Raw genomic sequence first — 20,837 nt, forward strand, 5'->3', positions numbered from 1 at the left:
GAGCAATCAGAGTCAGTTAGCAACCTATAAATAATAGATAAAACACTGTAAGAAATAACAACAAGAAGAAAGGAGTGCTGTGTCAAAGCTCAGGCATGCTTTTTCCAAGGTAAAATAATAAATACGCAGAAATCCCCCAAAACCGCAATTTAATTCAGAAGTCCAAATTTAACGTAGCATCTATAATAATTGAAAGTAATGCAGATATGATCCACACGTTGCTGAAATGCTGAAAAAAAAAGTTCTGAGGCATCGTACTCAGTCGATAACACCCAGGGGAAATCGTTCAGTGTACAGAGGTTGGCCGCACGGATGCCACGCCCCCTGAGAGGAGGCGCCACTGCCACCACGGATCACGTGGTTAAGAGACAGCCTGACTGATGCTCTAGGCCAGTTCTAGCCGAGTTCTTGTCCAGCTGTCGAGCAGCGCCAGTTAGCAGCGGTCGACGATCGTAACAGTACAGACGCAACTTTCTCTACGGAAGTAGTATGTGAGACCTGCCTCACGACAAACTGTGAACTGTTAAAGTGATAACTTATCGCGACTTAGCCAAGGACTTTTATAGGATTTCGCGGAAGAAGCTTTTGTACCAATGTTGAGTATAATACAATATTTCTCTCATTGACTGCGTTCTCTCTTTCTTTTGATTTCTCCTTAGAACCCACACACTGTCATGACAGGACAGGAGCACTTTGGCGACGAGATCTTACTTGGTCACTTCAAATTCAAAGCTGCAGAAATGCCATGGGCACTGTTAACTTTGACATTCTGCTTGCTAAAATGACACTTCAAAATTTTTCTTCAAGCTTTGTACAATGGTTCCACTCATACCTAACATCCCACTAGCAGTGTGTAATGGTAGGTACTAAAAGGTCGCAGTGGAAGGATGTTGTATCAGGTGTTCCACAAGGATCAGTATTGGGCCCATTACTTTTCTCATTATGTGTTAATGATGTGTCAACTATTCTCTCCCACTGCAGATACCACCTATACGCTGATGACCTTCAGGTACATCTCAGTGCAAGTCCAGCAAACCTGCACACATCCATTCTGACTTACTTGCTTTATCAGAATGGTCGCAGAACTTAGGTCTGAAACTAAACCCTTACAAAACGCAAGCAATTTTAGTCGCCCACAAAAGACTTATTGGAACACAGCACAGAGAATCTCTTCCATGCTTAATTTTAAATGGCACTGAAATAACCTGGACCACCACTTAGACAGGACTGAACACACTACTGCAGTCTGCAAGAAAGTTTCTGCATCCCTTCATTGTCTACACAAAAATAAAGAAGTATTTCCAATGGAGCTTAAGAAGAAGCTAGTAAAATCTCTATCACTTCCTATTCTCGACTATGGCAATGATATTCTTCAGGGACTATCGTACGTAAACTCTTGCAGGCTTGAACTGGCGATGAATGGTTCCGTCCGATATAGTTATGACGTTCGTTATTATGATCATATCACTCCAGCCTATGAACAATTATCGTGGCTACGTGCTGATAAACGTAGGGACTACCATACTTTATGTTTACTCCATTGTCTCCTCAATCATCAGACTCCCTCTTACTTATCCTCAGCCATTACACTACTATCTGAACAGCACAGCAGAAATAATCGTTCTCAACAAAGTAAGATCCTCTCAGTACCACTTCACAACACTGTCGTGTTTTCTAAATCATTTTCTGTATCTGGAACCCGACTTTGGAACAATCTTCCTCAAAATATCAGAGGAATTAAATTACTCCCAGACCAAAAAGCAGCAAATGGCCACCCTTCTCTTGCAATAGCTATCTCTGCCAGATACTGGTCTGCAGGCCACACTCTTCAAGCCCCCCTCCCCCTACAACTTTTTCCTTCTCCTCGATTTCAGAGTTATTTACTTAAATCAAGTCCTCTCCTAACAGCCACTATTACTGTCATTCCAATTTTTTTGTTCTTCATCCTTTCTTTTTCTGACAGTACTAAACATGATTTAAGTTGTTCTAAAGTAGTCTATATTATTTTAATGCACTTTGTTTTATTATTTCTGTTATTATTGCCATTTATCTTTACTTTAATTATTGTGAACTATTATTATTTTTGTTATTATTCCTATTATTATGCTTATTATCATCTCTAAGATTGTTATCATTTTCATGAATGTTTCGGTAATATTTATGTATGTGTTCTTAAGCCCCTAATCTGGTCAAGATAAATAAGCAAATAAATAAATAAATATAAGAATTCAAACCACTTAACACGAGCTTAGCAATATTGTAACATACTCGCAAGTGGCTCCTTTGACACAGAACACTACAGGACAGGAGCATTTTTCAAGGCAACTTGAACTTGCAGTGGCACTGCCCCTAAGCCAGTGACACACAGAACGACACCGTATGGTGCACTTGCTGGGACAACATTAAACATATCTACAGACCAAGCGCTCAGCCGTTGTTCCTGCCGAACATCACTGGGACCTCCATCTCAGTGTACTGTCTTGCAGTTTCCCACACCATGCGTAGAATTCACTTGCGTACAGCCAGGCCAGCCTTCACATGAAGCACGACGCCAGCACCGTCTGCCAGCTCCGCTCAAGAACCGATGTCTGTGCGTTGCTGCTAGCCCGCATCTTGAGCCCCGGCGTCTCCACCAAGCTGCCCCACTGATGGCTATGCAACTTTTAGCTCCATACGTGCTGTGCAACCGCCGCAACTGCCCTCCCTGCTCACTTACTTCCTTGCTGGCTTCGTCGCACTGACTGCCATCTTCCAGCTGTTCTGCGTGCAGATACCAGATTGCGTGGTCTGCCCTGCTTAAAGGGTGCAAGGAAGCAGGAACAGCCCCTGTTCTGGGTGGCCGCTCCTTGCCACCGCCGCCATTAACTACACAGCAGGTCGCTTATCCCCGTCCAAGCCCGAATATTCCAACGGGCTTGCCTGGTGCTCAATCCAAGCCACGTGCTGCTCGTTGCTGGTCAGCCCGAGATCCCCTTCACTCCCCACGTAGACCCCAGCTCGACCCGAAGCGGCGCTGTCCGTAGGTTGCAACAGTGTAGTCGCACACTATAGGCCACTGAGTCGCCACGGACCATTCCAAACGTCCAGCAAACGAGCGGGAATTTGAAAGTGCCGCAACTCATGGCGCAACACTAATCTGTGTGTCTTCAATTCCATATAACTACAGGAACCGACATCCACGTGAACCTACTTACTGTAGTCAAAACTGGGTCTCTCTCTTCAGTTTCACCTCCCCACCGCTCCCCACACACACACTTCTCTCCATTACCACACAGAAGTTTCCTTGAAGTGTCGGGAAGTGTCCTATCAAGCGATCCCTTCTTTGTAGTAAAGTATTGCCATAAATGTTTTTCTCCCTGTCTCGATTCAGAACTTTTTCTTGTCTACCCATCTATTCCTCACATTCTTCTGGAGCGCCATTTCAAAAAGTTTACACTCTCTTATTATCAGTATCTACATCTACATCTACAACCATACTCCGCAAGCCACCTGACGGTGTGTGGCGGAGGGTACACTGAGTACCTCTATCGGTTCTCCCTTCTATTCCAGTCTCGTATTGTACGTGGAAAGAAGGATTGTCGGTATGCTTCTGTGTGGGCTCTAATCTCTCTGATTTTATCCTCATGGTCTCTTCGCGAGATATACGTAGGAGGGAGCAATATACTGCTTGACTCTTCGGTGAAGGTATGTTCTCGAAACTTTAACAAAAGCCCGTACCGAGCTACTGAGCGTCTCTCCTGCAGACTCTTCCACTGGAGTTTATCTATCATCTCCGTAACGCTTTCGCAATTACTAAATGATCCTGTAACGAAGCGCGCTGCTCTCCGTTGGATCTTCTCTATCTCTTCTATCAACCCTACCTGGTGCGGATCCCACGCTGCTGAGCAGTATTCAAGCATTGGGCGAACAAGCGTACTGTAACCTACTTCCTTTGTTGTCGGATTGCATTTCCTTAGGATTCTTCCAATGAATCTCAGTCTGGCATCTGCTTTACCGACGATCAACTTTATATGATCATTCCATTTTAAATCACTCCTAATGCGTACTCCCAGATAATTTATGGAATTAACTGCTTCCAGTTGCTGACCTGCTATTTTGAAGCTAAATGATAAGGGACCTATCTTTCTATGTATTCGCATCACATTACACTTGTCTACATTGAGATTCAATTGCCAATCCGTGCACCATGCGTCAATTCGCTGCAGATCCTCCTGCATTTCAGTACAATTTTCCATTGTTGCAACCTCTCGATACACCACAGCATCATCTGCAAAAAGCCTCAGTGAACTTCCGATGTCATCCACCAGGTCATTTATGTATATTGTGAATAGCAACGGTCCTATGACACTCCCCTGCGGCACACCTGACATCACTCTTACTTCGGAAGACTTCTCTCCATTGAGAATGACATACTGCGTTCTGTTATCTAGGAACTCCTCAATCCAATCACACAATTGATCTGATAGTCCGTATGCTCTTACTTTGTTCATTAAACGACTGTGGGGAACTGTGTCAAACGCCTTACGGAAGTCAAGAAACACGGCATCTACCTGTGAACCCGTGTCTAAGGCCCTCTGAGTCTCGTGGACGAATAGCGCGAGCTGGGTTTCACACGACCGTATTTTCAAAACCCATGCTGATTCCTACAGAGTAGATTTCTAGTCTCCAGAAAAGACATTATACTCGAACACAATACGTGTTCCAAAACTCTACAACTGATCGACGTTAGAGATATAGGTCTATAGTTCTGCACATCTGTTCGACGTCCCTTCTTGAAAACGGGGATGACCTGTGCCCTTTTCCAATCCTTTGGAACGCTTCGCTCTTCTAGAGACCTACGGTACACCGCTGCAAGAAGGGGGGCAAGTTCCTTCGCGCACTCTGTGTAAAATCGAACTGGTATCCCATCAGGACCAGCGGCCTTTCCTCTTTTGAGCGATTTTAATTGTTTCTCTATCCCTCTGTCGTCTACTTCGATATCTACCATTTTGTCAACTGTGCGACAATCTAGAGAAGGAAGCACAGTGCAGTCTTCCTCTGTGAAACAGCTTTTGAAGAAGACATATAGTATTTCGGCCTTTAGTCTGTCATCCTCTGTTTGAGTACCATTTTGGTCACAGAGTGTCTGGACATTTTGTTTTGATCCACCTACCGCTTTGACATAAGACCAAAATTTCTTAGGATTTTCTGCCAAGTCAGTACATAGAACTTTACTTTCGAATTCATTGAAAGCCTCTCGCATAACCCTCCTCACACTACATTTCGCTTCGCGTAATTTTTGTTTGTCTGCAAGGCTTTGGCTATGTTTATGTTTGCTGTGAAGTTCCCTTTGCTTCCGCAGCAGTTTTCTAACTCGGTTGTTGTACCACGGTGGCTCTTTCCCATCTCTTACGATCTTGCTTGGCACATAATCATCTAACGCGTATTGTACCATGGTTTTGAACTTTGTCCACTGATCCTCAACACTATCTGCACTTGAGACAAAACTTTTGTGTTGAGCCGTCAGGTACACTGTAATCTGCTTTTTGTCACTTTTGCTAAACAGAAAAATCTTCCTACCTTTTTTAATATTTCTATTTACGGCTGAAATCATCGATGCAGTAACCGCTTTATGATCGCTGATTCCCTGTTCTGCATTAACTGATTCAAATAGTTCGGATCTGTTTGTCACCAGAAGGTCTAATATGTTATCGCCACAAGTCGGTTTTCTGTTTAACTGCTCAAGGTAGTTTTCAGATAAAGCACTTAAAAATATTTCACTGGATTTTTTGTCCGTGCCACCCGTTATGAACGTTTGAGTCTCCCAGTCTATATCCGGCAAATTAAAATCTCCACCCAGAACTATAACATGGTGGGGAAATCTACTCGAAATATTTTCCATATTATTCTTCAGGTGCTGAGCCACAACAGCTGCTGAGCCCGGGGGCCTATAGAGACATCCAATTACCATGTCTGAGCCTGCTTTAACCGTGACCTTCACCCAAATCATTTCACAATTCGAATCTCCGTCAATTTCCTTCGATACTATTGCACTTCTTATCGCTATAAACACGCCTCCCCCTTCACTGTCCAGCCTATCTCTGCAGTATACATTCCAATCAGAGTTTAGGATTTCATTACTGTTTACGTCTGGTTTCAGCCAACTTTCTGTTCCTAGTACTATATGGGCGTTGTGACCGTTTATTAATGAGAGCAGTTCTGGACCCTTTCTATAGACGCTCCTGCAGTTTACTATTAGCACATTAATATTGTTATTCTGTGTTGCATTTTGCCTACTCCTGCCTTGCCGCGTCTCAGGAGGCGTTTTGTCGGGCCTAGGGAGGGAATTCTCTAACCTAAAAAAACCCCATGTGCACTCCACACGTACTCCGCTACCCTCGTAGCCGCTTCCTGCGTGTAGTGCACGCCTGACCTATTCAGGGGGACCCTACATTTCTCCACCCGATAGCGGAGGTCGAGAAATTTGCAGCCCAGCTCTCCGCAGAATCGTCTGAGCCTCTGGTTTAAGCCTTCCACTCGGCTCCAAACCAGAGGACCGCGATCGGTTCTGGGAACGATACTACAAATAGTTAGCTCTGATTCCACCCCGCGAGCGAGGCTTTCCGCCTTCACCAACTCTCTTATTGTCAGTACATTCTCTTGACAGTACATTCTCTTATTGTCAGTACATCAGTACGGTTCCTTTCTGTGTGGGGCTACACTCCAAACAAACAATTTCAGCCAAAAGTGTCTATTTATATTTCGCCTTTTAAGAAAAGTTTTTCTTGTTATTACAAGTGAAACACAAACAGCATTCTAGCATTAGCCCCTCCACCTGTTCCGACTGCGACCTTCAAGGCAGTGCGAGAATAAATCTACAATCGACGGACATGTGATTAGCATGTCGCCAATCCCTCGTCGTCGTGTGCATAGTGTATATCGTTGGCTTCCTACGACATATAAAACTGCTCTCGATGTCGAGACTAGTAATATGAGTGTCGACACCGCTAAAATCATCGACTCTCCCCATGGGCCTGCTGTGTTTTGTGGTGGCAGAGTGGACTTTGCACTTACAAACATTCAGGAAATTGTTGGGCAAGCATTGCTTAATGTAGCTATTGTGCGCATTGATTCTGATCTCGGATCCCTGGCGACGAGTTTGGAGAATTTCCTACCTCGAGATATCGCCTACAGTACATTTATGCTTAATCAGTCGTGAGCTGCAACCAGGAGCGAAACGTCTGCCAATTTTTAATTGATAAACCAATGTGTGTTCGTAATAGACGTATGTCTGAATTGTCAAACGACGATTTGCTGTCTATTTTTATTCTTGGTCGTAGAACTGATGTTAAATTTGATTTTGTGGGCGATATGAGTGTGTATCATAGGGTATAGTCAACGTACATCATGAACCAGTGGTTCAAAGGTGCAACAGTTTTGTTAATAACTTATATTGATCTGCCAGAAGCGTGTTTTAATTTATAGTCTTATCTTCACCCAGAAACCTCATCCTTGACCTCTTCGTTTCTAAACTTAAGAGCTACGCAGTCAATGGCAGACAGATTAATCCTGATCATGCCGCTGCTTCTTTATTTGAGCGTCGCTTTTGGCCTCAATAGGCTGCCTGGAACCAGTTGCAGACCTCACTACCTCAGAAACATCCGAGGTGGTACCTGGAAGCGAACGCAACTCCTTCACCATCAAAGAAAGCTTCATCAGTTATGGCGACCACAAAATAACGAAACTCTTCTCTTTTTTCATTCTATAATTTACCAACCGAATTCCTTCATTTTTTTCAACTTCCCTGCATTCCGCTTGTTTTACTATTGCTGATGGTCACATTATAACTTTTTTTTGTAAACATGTATTTTTCAACATTACATTCCGCAACGAAAGAAAGTTTAAGAAGAATACTGAATTAAAACGTAGATGTCAAGCGGCATTATCAGTGGGTTCCGTGATGATGCAGTCTTTTAGTAGTGATGGTGAATAGCACGTGTATAAATTCCATATTTTCCTGAATCGCAAACAATTAAGTTTAAATGTATTACTCAAAATGAGAGAGTTTCATATTTGTCATCTGTGTCGTGATGATGAAAAAATGTTTGCGACACAACTTTGTGAAAATTTTATTTATCTGCAAAATTTCCACACGGCGTTACATTAACAAGAATTGCTCAAAGTATTGTTGCCTAGCATCGATTTAGGCATGATGTCGCCACATAATGTTTTGTCGTACCCGACCTACGAGTCCCAGTGTTGTTAAAAAAGTGACTTTGGCAGAGAAAATTCTCTTCAGCTTCGTCAAATGTCTCATGTCTCGTAAACAAGATGTCAGTTGTAATCACATGATGTGAACGAACTGGTGGCAACACAGGATTTCCTCTTCCTCTTCTCTTTTCAGGGAAAATGAGACACGGAAAAATGATGTAATTAAAACGGGGTCCATCATGTTGGAACCGCGTACTGCACAGAGATCAAGGCATCTGCAATTCATTAATGGCGTTCCTTTTCTCCCGCCTCTGGGACTGTACGCCAACTTGCTGATCGAGCTTACGTGCGCTACAATGTTACCAGCAAAAAACGACACCAAACATAGAAGTGATGGTATTTTTCAAAAACAAAACTTTTTCTTGGGAGAACAGCTTTGGAAGTAACACAGTTTCTCAACCTCCATCAGCCCCTAAGGCTTCTACATTCTGTCCTGAAAGACGTTCTGTGGCATCACTTACACCCAGTCTTGCACTGTCTGCACAGTCTCGTCAACCATCGAAAACGTGGATTCACGCTGGTGTTCCTACATCGGACAAAAGAAATGAAAATTACTTGGGGCTACCTTATGACTGTAATATGTGTGCTTCAGTTGCTCAAAACCAAGTGAACGCACTGGATAATTTTCGCAGCGTTATCCTAAAGTTTAATCACTCCTTTTGAAAGCTTCTCTCTGCTCTTCGTCTTGATTTTAGGTTTCAGATGTCATAGTACTTCACATCAGGTTTTGCTATTCAATGTTCCACCTCTAGAAGTGTAATGAATCCTATTTACAAAACTCCGTAATCATCAAATTTCCCGCAGAAGCTTGGTTTTTGTTCAAATGGTTCTAATGGCTCTGAGAACTATGGGACTTAACATCTGTGGTCATCAGTCCCCTAGAACTTAGAACTACTTAAACCTAACTAACCTAAGGACATCACACACATCCATGCCCGAGGCAGGATTCGAACCTGCGACCGTAGCAGTCGCGCGGTTCCGGACTGAGCGCCTAGAACCGCTAGACCTTGGTTTTTGTACTTTCTTAATTTAGGCGAAGATAAATGTTTCCGCACCATAACCTGCAGCTTGTTCTGTGATTCGTGTTGATGGGTATACCTTTCATCAGTGGCATCTGTGCCGCTGAAATAGTCGTCAAATGGAATGGAACCTGACGATAACAAATCTGTTTCATGATTCATGCCATCGACGATGGCTAAATCTACTTTGTGGCTAACAGTGAACCTCCTGAGTGCGAGTCCGTTTAAGGCATTGGTCTCCCTACATATTGCCTACCACGCAACCATGATATTGGATGTTAAAAGGCTTAAGATAATGGGAGGCGGGAGGGGGCGGGAGGGAAGTATCCAATGGTGAGCACAGCATGAGGCTACGGAGCGTAGTCGAACCGCTTAGTTGACGAGTAGCTCACAACAGTGTTACGGTGCTAGTGGCGTTGATGCAAAGCAGAGCAATGGCAACGATAAAGAAAGTAAACGTTGCCCTATATCTACAAAGATAGTTGCCGAAATTTACATTTCTTCAGAAAGGAACCAAAGGAATTACACAGAGTGAGATAGATGTGCCAGATGAATTATTAGCGTTTCTGTAAGGCGAGTTAGAGGAACGTGTGGTGTCGTATACACTCGACTTGGCTGGCAATGTACATGAAGAGTACAATGACGATGATACGTACTGAAACATATGTAGAGTCATGTAGTTTATCATCCTTGTCGGACAGGAAGCCACAAATCCTCCAGAGAAAAGTAGTGAGGGACAATAATAGTCCAAGGACCAGGTGCTAAACATAATTACGTACATGGATCAGCAGAATAGTAAAAAAAAAAAAATTATGAACAGATTTCGAAAGAATTCGCAGAAATATGACTGTGTAATGAGTAAGAAAAACTACATATATTCAAGGGAGGACAAGGCACCCTTGTTACAAAAATTGGTGTTTTCCCATTGCAGAAATGTTCGGTGCAATTTACAGTATGTGCATGGTGGTGACCTACTGCGTTGCGCACATCAAATTGCGCGCGGCATAGATAACGGTGACTTCAAGGGGATCAGTGGATGATTGTATAACTTCAAACAGTGCTACAGAATTGGAGGACGTAATTTCAAGCAAAGCGTAAACTTGAGGCTGCACAGCAAACTGCAGGATTTGCAGGTGAGATAAACAAACTTATCCCATCGTCCAGTAAGAAATTTGTTTTCAATCTAACCAACCGGATTTGAGGAGAAAATCCGTAAGAAAGGAACTTTAGAAATAAGATGTACCAAGGGAGTTGCATCAAGAGCAAGTAACATCAGCGCTGTAACGAATTAGTATACAAGTATGCCGACCATTAATCTGGATGGCACACTGGCTGGAAACTTATTTATTATGCTGTGAGAAGTTGGAGGTGCTCTGCCCCCTACGATTCTTTCTCGTGTGCGTGGTCTGGAAAGGGCAGTAGGGAATATTTATGTCACAGCAAGCAAGAGAAGGAAAACGGGCGTAAGAGAACTACAACTATGGAATAAGCACCGCTTTTGGTTAATAGCTGGTAAAAATAACTTGCTTTTCTTTGATTCCTGGCCTGCGTATAAAAATCATACTACTGTAGAGCAAACTATCCCTTCTGCAAATTGGTTATAGCTCCTCGAACCACTGCACAAGTTCAGGCTCTGGATGTTTATTTTTTCCGTGCCTATAAAACATAACTATTGACACGTAATCAGCATGGCTTCAGAAAACATCGCTCTTGTGCAACGCAGCTAGCTCTTTATTCGCACGAAGTAATGGCCGCTATCGACAGGGGATCTCAAGTTGATTCCGTATTTCTAGATTTCCGGAAAGCTTTTGACACCGTTCCTCACAAGCGACTTCTAATCAAGCTGCGGAGCTATGGGGTATCGTCTGAGTTGTGCGACTGGATTCGTGATTTCCTGTCAGGAAGGTCGCAGTTCGTAGTAATAGACGGCAAATCATCGAGTAAAACTGAAGTGATATCAGGTGTTCCCCAGGGAAGCGTCCTGGGACCTCTGCTGTTCCTGATCTATATAAATGACCTGGGTGACAATCTGAGCAGTTCTCTTAGATTGATCGCAGATGATGCTGTAATTTACCGTCTAGTAAGGTCATCCGAAGACCAGTATCAGTTGCAAAGCGATTTAGAAAAGATTGCTGTATGGTGTGTCAGGTGGCAGTTGACGCTAAATAACGAAAAGTGTGAGATGATCCACGTGAGTTCCAAAAGAAATCCGTTGGAATTTGATTACTCGATAAATAGTACAATTCTCAAGGCTGTCAATTCAACTAAGTACCTGGGTGTTAAAACTACGAACAACTTCAGTTGGAAGGACCACATAGATAATACCCTGTATTGTCGGGGAGGCGAGCCAAAGGTTGCGTTTCATTGGCAGGACACTTAGAAGATGCAACAAGTCCACTAAAGAGACAGCTTACACTACACTCGTTCGTCCTCTGTTAGAATATTGCTGCGCGGTGTGGGATCCTTACCAGGTGGGATTGACGGAGGACATCGAAAGGGTGCAAAAAAGGGCAGCTCGTTTTATATTATCACGTTATAGAGGAGAGAGTGTGGCAGATATGATACACGAGTTGGGATGGAAGTCATTACAGCATAGACGTTTTTCGTCGCGGCGAGACCTTTTTACGAAATTTCAGTCACCAACTTTCTCTTCCGAATGCGAAAATATTTTGTTGAGCCCAACCTACATAGGTAGGAATGATCATCAAAATAAAATAAGAGAAATCAGAGCTCGAACAGAAAGGTTTAGGTGTTCGTTTTTCCCGCTCGCTGTTCGGGAGTGGAATAGTAGAGAGATAGTATGATTGTGGTTCGATGAACCCTCTGCCAAGCACTGAAATGTGAATTGCAGAGTAGTCATGTAGATGTAGATAACTATCTGCAGGTACACTTTGAAGTGTAGACAGTTTCACGATGATCTTCATAACAGTCGTGTTTCGCATTCGGCTGCGTGCCATCACATTCTGTCAGTTCGCATCACCCCGTTACACCAATATTAGGGTATGCATTCCTTAAGAGTGGATACCTAGCTGTTTGTAACTGCCAAGGAGTTCGCCTCCGGTCTCGACAGTCCGGGCCTTCGTGATCAGCGTGGGGCGCCATTTCTCATTAGATGTCTATGTTACAAGTTAATGGCTTGTTTTGAACATTTCTTGAGTGCCTACGAGGTCCAGTTTGTGAAGTGTAATTCGTACATACCATAGTAGGTTGATTTCTGCACCTCGCGGATAATCGTTTTCTCCTGGTGCACATGGTGAGTAACTTGCAGCTCATATGTTTCCCGTCATAACTGTTGACACGACACTTTCAAATGAGCCTCATTAAGGACTGAACTTGCAGCCTCGTACTCAAGGGGTCCCACGTAAGTTTCAATTCATTCACAACATCGTCAATTCTGGCATGACAATCGCCACGGCAGTCGTCACTCGACCTTCCGCAACCCTTCCTCTGCCACACATCAGGATTTGTTTCAAAGTGAACAAAGTATAGCGGTACACCCAATTTTTAAGAAAGTCAAGAGATATGCAGTGGCAAAACGTGTGGGAACCCGTGGTCCTTAACATATTTCTCTTCTTAACGTCAACTCAGTAGTTTCCCGACGAGGGCTCCCTGTCTCAGACTGATACATTTTCCATCATCCGTCAAACTCTGTATCAATACCATGGAAACACCCTGCATGTTAGTGTTAGGTGTCATGATCACAGGGTACAAAAACATACAGTGTGACTAGAGACTCTAGGAACAAATTACAAGAGGCTGCAACAGAAATGTTCACAACGATCTATTTCGTGTAGTGATACCCTAGCATGAAACTATGCCTAAAAATTGTAACACATGTTTATCTCAGCGATAGGTATTGCTCCTATGACCTATACCATTGTGTACACTTCCCACATGAATCAACTTTGAACTTAGTCTACCGGTTTGTATAGCTTGTGCGTGCCTCACCTTTGAGGTCGACCAGCTTGTAGAGCTTCTGCGTGGAGGTGCCAGCCTGAGCCTTCTCCCCGCTGGTCACACCGCTCTCCGTATTTCCCATGGCGATCTGGATTCACTCCGTATTGGTCCTGTGGAAAGACAATCATTGTTTTGAAGAGTGTCCATTTCCCAGGAATTAGTGGGTAACATAAATATACCGTTCACGCTGCTGTTTGGCTACTATTTATTGGAACTACCCGTCTCAGTCACACAACTTACTCTTCTCAGATACATGACATTGACATTCTAACTTGAGCCATGCGTCCATGTATTATTCTTACATTAAAAACAAAGCTACTGTAGTACTGTGTCGAAATTTTAATCTGGTGTTAAGCAAATGTGTCGGATGATTCATATTTCTAGAGAGTATGCCAGTAAATGTATGAAATACTGTAACATAATGGAATCATAATCCCAGTGCATCCCATTCCAATCCTCCCACAAGGGGAAAATCCCTGGCAGTATCGGGAATCGATCCCGAGTCCCCAGCCGAGCTGAATACTCACAGAGGCGGACCAAAAGAATATTACCACTTGCCAAATAGCGTGTTGGAGCGTAATGCAGTAGCGATTCTGCAAGGCACGCATTCGAGAAGTCCTTCGTAGGTGTGTGGCATTTGAAGGTCACGCTCAGGTCACGCAATTCCCATCAAGTACGGGTCACTGGTTTGAGGAGGCCAAGCTGGTACACGATAGCGTCCTTGATAAGTTACATGGGGTTCAGGTCAGATGAATATGCTGGCCAAGACATCAACGTCAGTTCACTATCATGCATCTCAGTCCACCGTAACACAATAATGGCCTTCTGACATGAATTGCTATCCTGCTGCAAGATACCGTCGCCGTCTGGGAAGACATCAAGTTAGTTAGTTACAAGTACCATAGACAATTCGTGCGATTATTTTCTCACAATGATGTGTAACGAGTCAGTTTACAGGATATGTATACACGATCTTTGTTTCACTGGCCACCAGTTCTTAGGTAGAAATTCGTCAGTGAAATACAAGGAGCTGTTCAGGAGAAATGATTTTAAATTCGATTTAAGACATGCTTTGCTACCTGATAGGGCAAGCGATCAAAAATTTTTGTTGCATATTGAACTCTCTTCGGAGCCACTGACAGATATAACAGTGGATAATAAAGGTTATTTTTCCCTCTAGTGCTATACGTATGTACATCACTGTTCTTCTCAATTTGTGATGGATTATATATGACGAATTTCACTAGCGAAAATATGTATTTGAAGACGTATCTGCATGACGTTCATGGGTGATACCACATATTATTCTTTTTCTCGCTTTTGTTCAATCGATACTTTCTTTCTAAGTGATGGGTTACCCCAGAAAAATATTCCAAACAACACTACTAAATGGAAATATGCAGAATAGGTCAGGACGTTGATAGTTTGTCTCCAAGATTAGCATTACGACAGCAAAAGTAACCGAATTTATTTGTTTAAGAACCCTAGTAATATATATGAATGTGAAGATGGTGTCTGTTCTTTCAGACGTGTCCGAAAGTACAGATACCATTGGTGATCTTGCAGCTCTCGGAGAATGACATTACAATGAAATCCAGACCATTAGCTGAGTATAGGCGTTGATAAATATCAACGAGGACAGTTGAAAATGTGTGCCCCATCCGAGAACTCCTGCTTACAGGGCAGACGCTCTATCTGACTGAACCATCAAGGACACAGAGGACAGTGCAACTGCAGGGACTTATCTCTGGTATGTTCCATGTTTCTTCCAGTTCAAGTTTTCATCAATATGTGCGCCCTGAAATTTCAAGCATTCTATCATATTTACTGACTCCTGCTCATGTCCTTCATCAATTGTTGATATGACTATTTGTTGTACAGAAATGAATGTAGGTATGTTTAGGATTCTTTTTTCATAGAATCATTTAATAGCTCTTTGGAAAATATCTTTTATCAACTCTTATATTGCTTTTCTCTAACAGGATTAATTATAACACTAGTGTCTGCAAAAAGTACCAATTTTGTTCGTTGAGTGTTAAGTGGAAGCTCTTTCACATATATAAGAAACAGGAGTGGACCGAAAATTGAACACCGTGGGAATCCCTTTGTGATTTCTTTTTTCCCCAGTCACTAAAATTTTCTTCTTCTCCGATATTGTCTGAATTATTCAGCACAACTTTTTGCACTCTTTTTGTTAAGTATGATTCAAACCAGTTCTGTGTCAAGCAATGAATTCCAGAAAACTTGAGTTGGTCTAATGGGGTATCATGATATGCACAATCTCTCGCCACCTATCCTGCTTTAGAGAGTGGAAAAATCTCAGACCTCTACATTCTGTGATATAGCATGGACATATGGCACCTTGTCATCCATTCGTGTTTTCACCGTCCTTCAGCAACTTTGATAGATGTTTGAGGCAGTTTCGGAGTTGATCCTTCTTAGATGCTGCGCCTTAACAATCTGCCGTTTGTCAAAGACGCTTAAGTAACTGGCGTTTCCCATATATGGCCCCTATCATTGCGGGAATGATTCCTTATTCATCTCTGCTTTCCGTACTGTGGTACGTACCAGCAACGCCATCAGGTGGCACTCAACCCTGCATGATCAGTGGTCATAGTGTTTGGCTTATCAGTGTGCGGACAATATATAAACCGTCGTTTGCTACATATACTTTTCAAATAATTTCCGTTATAGCCCACGCAAATAGGATACATAACGGTGTAAGCTACAACAACCTCATCTCATCCAGTGTAAAACAATTACTGGTAATACTTTTCACTACATGTAAGATCTGTCGGCATCATCACTCAGTGTTAGGTGAGCAGTGTTAGTTTCATCTGGTGACTTCAGTTTCATATTTTATGGAAAGAACGACCATAAGAGCAGTTTTTTTATTATTTTTTATTGGTTGTGACAATGATTTTTACCAGATGGTCTGCCTCATGTGCCACGATGTCCATATGGTTTTATAAATGTTAATCCACGATTCAGATCCGATGATGGCACCTTCAGAGTGCTGAAACCGGTCATCCAGTCAGTAAACGATATTGAAGCGATCGTTGCTTTTCAATTATTTTAAAACCAGAGTGATCGCCCCACGACACACCATGTGTTCACTGCACACTGCAAAATAATTTATACACTGAGGTGACAAAACTCATGGAGTACCTCCTAACCATCGTGTCTGACGCCCTCCCCCCCCCCCCCCCCCCCCCCGTCCCTTACCGTATGTGCAGCAAACTCGAAGTGACATGGACTGGAAGTCCCGTGTAGAAATATTGAGCCATGCTGTCTGCATAGCCGTCCATAACAGCGAAAGTATTTCCAGCGCAGGATTTTGTGCACGAACTGATCTTTCGATTATGTCCCACGTCGGGCAATCTGGGTGGCCATATCATTCGCTCGAATTGTCCAGAATCTTCCCTAAATCAGTCGAGAACAATTGAGGTCCGATGACATTGTGCATTGCCATGGTCCGTGAATGGCAGCAAATGGTCTCCAAGAAGCCGAACACAAACCTTTCCAGTCAGTGATCGGTTCAGTTGGCCAAGACGACGTAGTCCATTCCTTGTGAACAGAGCCAACACGATTATGGAGCCACCACTACGAAGCCACCAAAGGCTTGTACAGTGTGTTGTTGACAACCTGGCTCGATGGCTTTGTGGAATCTGCGACACAAACGAATCCTAACATCAAGTCTTACCAGCTGAAATCGGGACTCATCTGACCAGGCCACGGTTTTCCAGTCGTCCAAGGGCACAGCCGAAGTGGTCACGAGCCCAGGACACGTGCTGCAGGTGATGCCGTGCTGTGTGCAGAGGCAGTCGCGTCGGTAGACTGGTGCCATAGCCCATTAGCGCCAGATTTCACTGTACTTTTCTAACGAATACGTTCGTCGTACGTCCCTTATTGATTTCTGCGATTACTTCACGCAGTGTTGCTTGTCTGTTACCACAGGCAAGTCTATGCAAACGCCGCTGCTCTCGGTCATCTCGGGATATTGAATTGCCTAACAATCTCCGAAATGGAATTTCCCATGCGTCTAGCCTCAACTATCAGTCCGCGTTCAAAATCTGTCAATTCCCCTCTTGTTTCCATAATCATGTCTGTAACGTTTAACACGAATCACCCGCGTTCAAATGGAGGCTCCGCTAATGCACTGCCCTTTTGTACCTTGTCTACGCGATAGTACCGCCATCTGTATATTGCTGTCCCATGACCTTTGACACCTAAGTGAGTCGAACAGTATGATTAATTAATTTCGCTGTCATATACACTCCTGGAAATTGAAATAAGAACACCGTGAATTCATTGTCCCAGGAAGGGGAAACTTTATTGACACATTCCTGGGGTCAGATACATCACATGATCACACTGACAGAACCACAGGCACATAGACACAGGCAACAGAGCATGCACAATGTCGGCACTAGTACAGTGTATATCCATCTTTCGCAGCACTGCAGGCTGCTATTCTCCCATGGAGACGATCGTAGAGATGCTGGATGTAGTCCTGTGGAACGGCTTGCCATGCCATTTCCACCTGGCGCCTCAGTTGGACCAGCGTTCGTGCTGGACGTGCAGACCGCGTGAGACGACGCTTCATCCACTCCCAAACATGCTCAATGGGGGACAGATCCGGAGATCTTGCTGGCCAGGGTAGTTGACTTACACCTTCTAGAGCACTTTGGGTGGCACGGGATACATGCGGACGTGCATTGTCCTGTTGGAACAGCAAGTTCCCTTGCCGGTCTAGGAATGGTAGAACGATGGGTTCGATGACGGTTTGGATGTACCGTGCACTATTCAGTGTCCCCTTGATGATCACCAGAGGTGTACGGCCAGTGTAGGAGATCGCTCCCCACACCATGATGCCGGGTGTTGGCCCCGTGTGCCTCGGTCGTATGCAGTCCTGATTGTGGCGCTCACCTGCACGGCGCCAAACACGCATACGACCATCATTGGCACCAAGGCAGAAGCGACTCTCATCGCTGAAGACGACACGTCTCCATTCGTCCCTCCATCCACGCCTGTCGCGACACCACTGGAGGCGGGCTGCACGATGTTGGGGCGTGAGCGGAAGACGGCCTAACGGTGTGCGGGACCGTAGGCCAGCTTCGTGGCGACGGTTGCGAATGGTCCTCGCCGATACCTCAGAAGCAACAGTGTCCCTAATTTGCTGGGAAGTAGCGGTGCGGTCCCCTACGGCACTGCGTAGGATCCTACGGTCTTGGCGTGCATCCGTGCGTCGCTGCGGTCCGGTCCCAGGTCGACGGGCACGTGCACCTTCCGGCGACCACTGGCGACAACATCGATGTACTGTGGAGACCTCACGCCCCACGTGTTGAGCAATTCGGCGGTACGTCCACCCGGCCTCCCGCATGCCCACTATACGACCTCGCTCAAAGTCCGTCAACTGCACATACGGTTCACGTCCACGCTGTCACGGCATGCTACCAGTGTTAAAGACTGCGATGGAGCTCCGTATGCCACGGCAAACTGGCTGACACTGACGGCGGCGGTGCACAAATGCTGCGCAGCTAGCGCCATTCGACGGCCAACACCGCGGTTCCTGGTGTGTCCGCTGTGCCGTGCGTGTGATCATTACTTGTACAGCCCTCTCGCAGTGTCCGGAGAAAGTGTGGTGGGTCTGACACACCGGTGTCAATGTGTTCTTTTTTCCATTTCCAGGAGTGTATTTTCCGAAGTGCAGGACGGAGAAAATTATCAATCCACATGACGGAGTAAGCCACATCTCCATTTTCATGTACACTCATGCTCATAAATTAAGGATAATGCTGATACATGGTGGAACAACGCTCTGGTGGGCGGTTTGTGAGTTTAAATCACCTCGGGGTATGAGCATTCGGTGCATCTGATCTGCGGTCGTCGCACGGTGGCGCTGGCAGCAGCCCAGATATGCAGAGGTGTGTTCGTGCACGTTAGAGTGCGGTGGAGCGAGTAAGTGTGCGGAAGTTTTCAGACGTGCTAATGGTGACTGTGTGTTGCAAATGGCTCAAAGAACACATGTTGATGACGTTATGAGGGGTAGAATACTAGAGCGACTGGAGGATGGTCAAACACAGCAGGTCGTGGCACGGGCCCTCCGTGTGCCACAAAGTGTGTACTCAAGAGTATGACAACGATTCCAGCAGACAGGAAACGCGTCCAGGCACTACATTACAGGACGTCCACACTGTACAACACCACAAGAAGACCGACGTCTCACCATCAGTGCCCGCAGACAGCCACGGAGTACTGCAGGTAGCCTTTCTCGGGACCATACTGCAGCCACTGGAACAGTTGTCTCCAGAGACACAGTCTACAGACGACTGAACAGACATGCTTTATTCACCTGGAGACCTACAAGGTGCATTGCACTAACCCCTGGTCACAGGAGAGCCCTAAAGCCTGGTGTCAAGAACACAGTATACGGTCATTGGAACAGTGGTCCCAGGTTATGTTCACAGAGGAGTCCATATGTAGTCTGAACAGTATTTCTCGCCGGGTTTTCATCTGGAGTGAACCAGGAACCAGATGCCAACCCCTTAATGTCCTTGAAAAGGACCTGTATGGAGGTCGTGGTTTGTTGGTGTGGCGTGGGATTATGATTGGTGCACGTACACCCCTGCATGCCTTTGACACAGGAACTTTAACAGATCATGTGTATCGGTCATTTTGCACCAGTAGGTCTGCCTTTTCAGGGTTGCAGTGGGTCCCAGCTTCCTCCTGATGGATGGTAATGCACGGTCCCACCGAGCTGCCATCGTGGAGGAGTACGTTGAAACAGAAGATATCAGGCGAATGGAGTGGCCTGTCTGCTCTCCAGACCTAAACCCCAACGAGCACGTCTGGGATGCTCTCGGTCGACGTATTGCTGCACGTCTTCAAACCCCTACGACACTTCAGGAGCTCCGACAGGTACTGGTGCAAGAATGGAGGCTATACCCCAGCAGCTGCTCGACCACCCGATCCGGAGTATGCCAACCCGTTGTGCTTCCTGTGTACGTGTGCATCGTCATCATATCATAGATGTAGATATCCCATATTGATGTTGGAGTACATGCTCAGGAAACAGTGGCATTTAGTAGCACATATGTTTCGGGGCGGTTTTCTCAACTTATCACCAATACCGTGGACTTACAGATCTGTGTCGTATGTGTTCCCTATGTACCTATGCTATTAGCGCCAGTTTTGTGTAGTGCCACGTTGTGTGGCGCCACATTCTGCAATTATCCTAAATTTATGAGCATGAGTGTAGTAAATGATCATTGTTTAACGTATTTTGAATACGATTGCCAACAGCTGTTACGTACTTTTTAAAATGCATGACATGCAGCTGTTTAATTGCCTTATTGTAACTGCTGGTTCCAGTTATACCTGTGATTTCATATTGGACACATCACTTGGTGTGTAAAGATACCTGTTTGGTTCCATAGATGCTTAGCAGCTCAGATGAGACAGTATTGATGTGGACTGCCATATTGTTATGATATGCTATGGCATGTGATTAGTATTTTATACCGTGATGATAGTGTAAACCGAAGCCGGCAGCTGTAATAAAAGACAATCAATGAGTTGTGTGCTATCAATTTTAAAGGCTCTTTGTTT

General features: G+C 44.7%; 1 protein-coding gene across 1 annotated transcript in view; it reads right to left on the minus strand.

Annotated features, from left to right (window-relative positions):
* LOC126356239 (transient receptor potential cation channel subfamily V member 5) overlaps positions 1 to 13,308 on the minus strand; it is a 132,702-nt gene extending 119,394 nt beyond the window's left edge. Inside the window, exon 1 of the mRNA XM_050007064.1 lies at positions 13,218 to 13,308. Within this exon, the coding sequence (XP_049863021.1) occupies positions 13,218 to 13,308 (91 nt within the window). The remainder of the gene's footprint in view (positions 1 to 13,217) is intronic.
* Between the last annotated feature and the right edge of the window lie 7,529 nt (positions 13,309 to 20,837).

This window comes from Schistocerca gregaria, chromosome 3 (genome assembly GCF_023897955.1).
Source record: "Schistocerca gregaria isolate iqSchGreg1 chromosome 3, iqSchGreg1.2, whole genome shotgun sequence".
In the NCBI taxonomy this organism is placed as follows: Eukaryota; Metazoa; Arthropoda; class Insecta; order Orthoptera; family Acrididae; genus Schistocerca; species Schistocerca gregaria.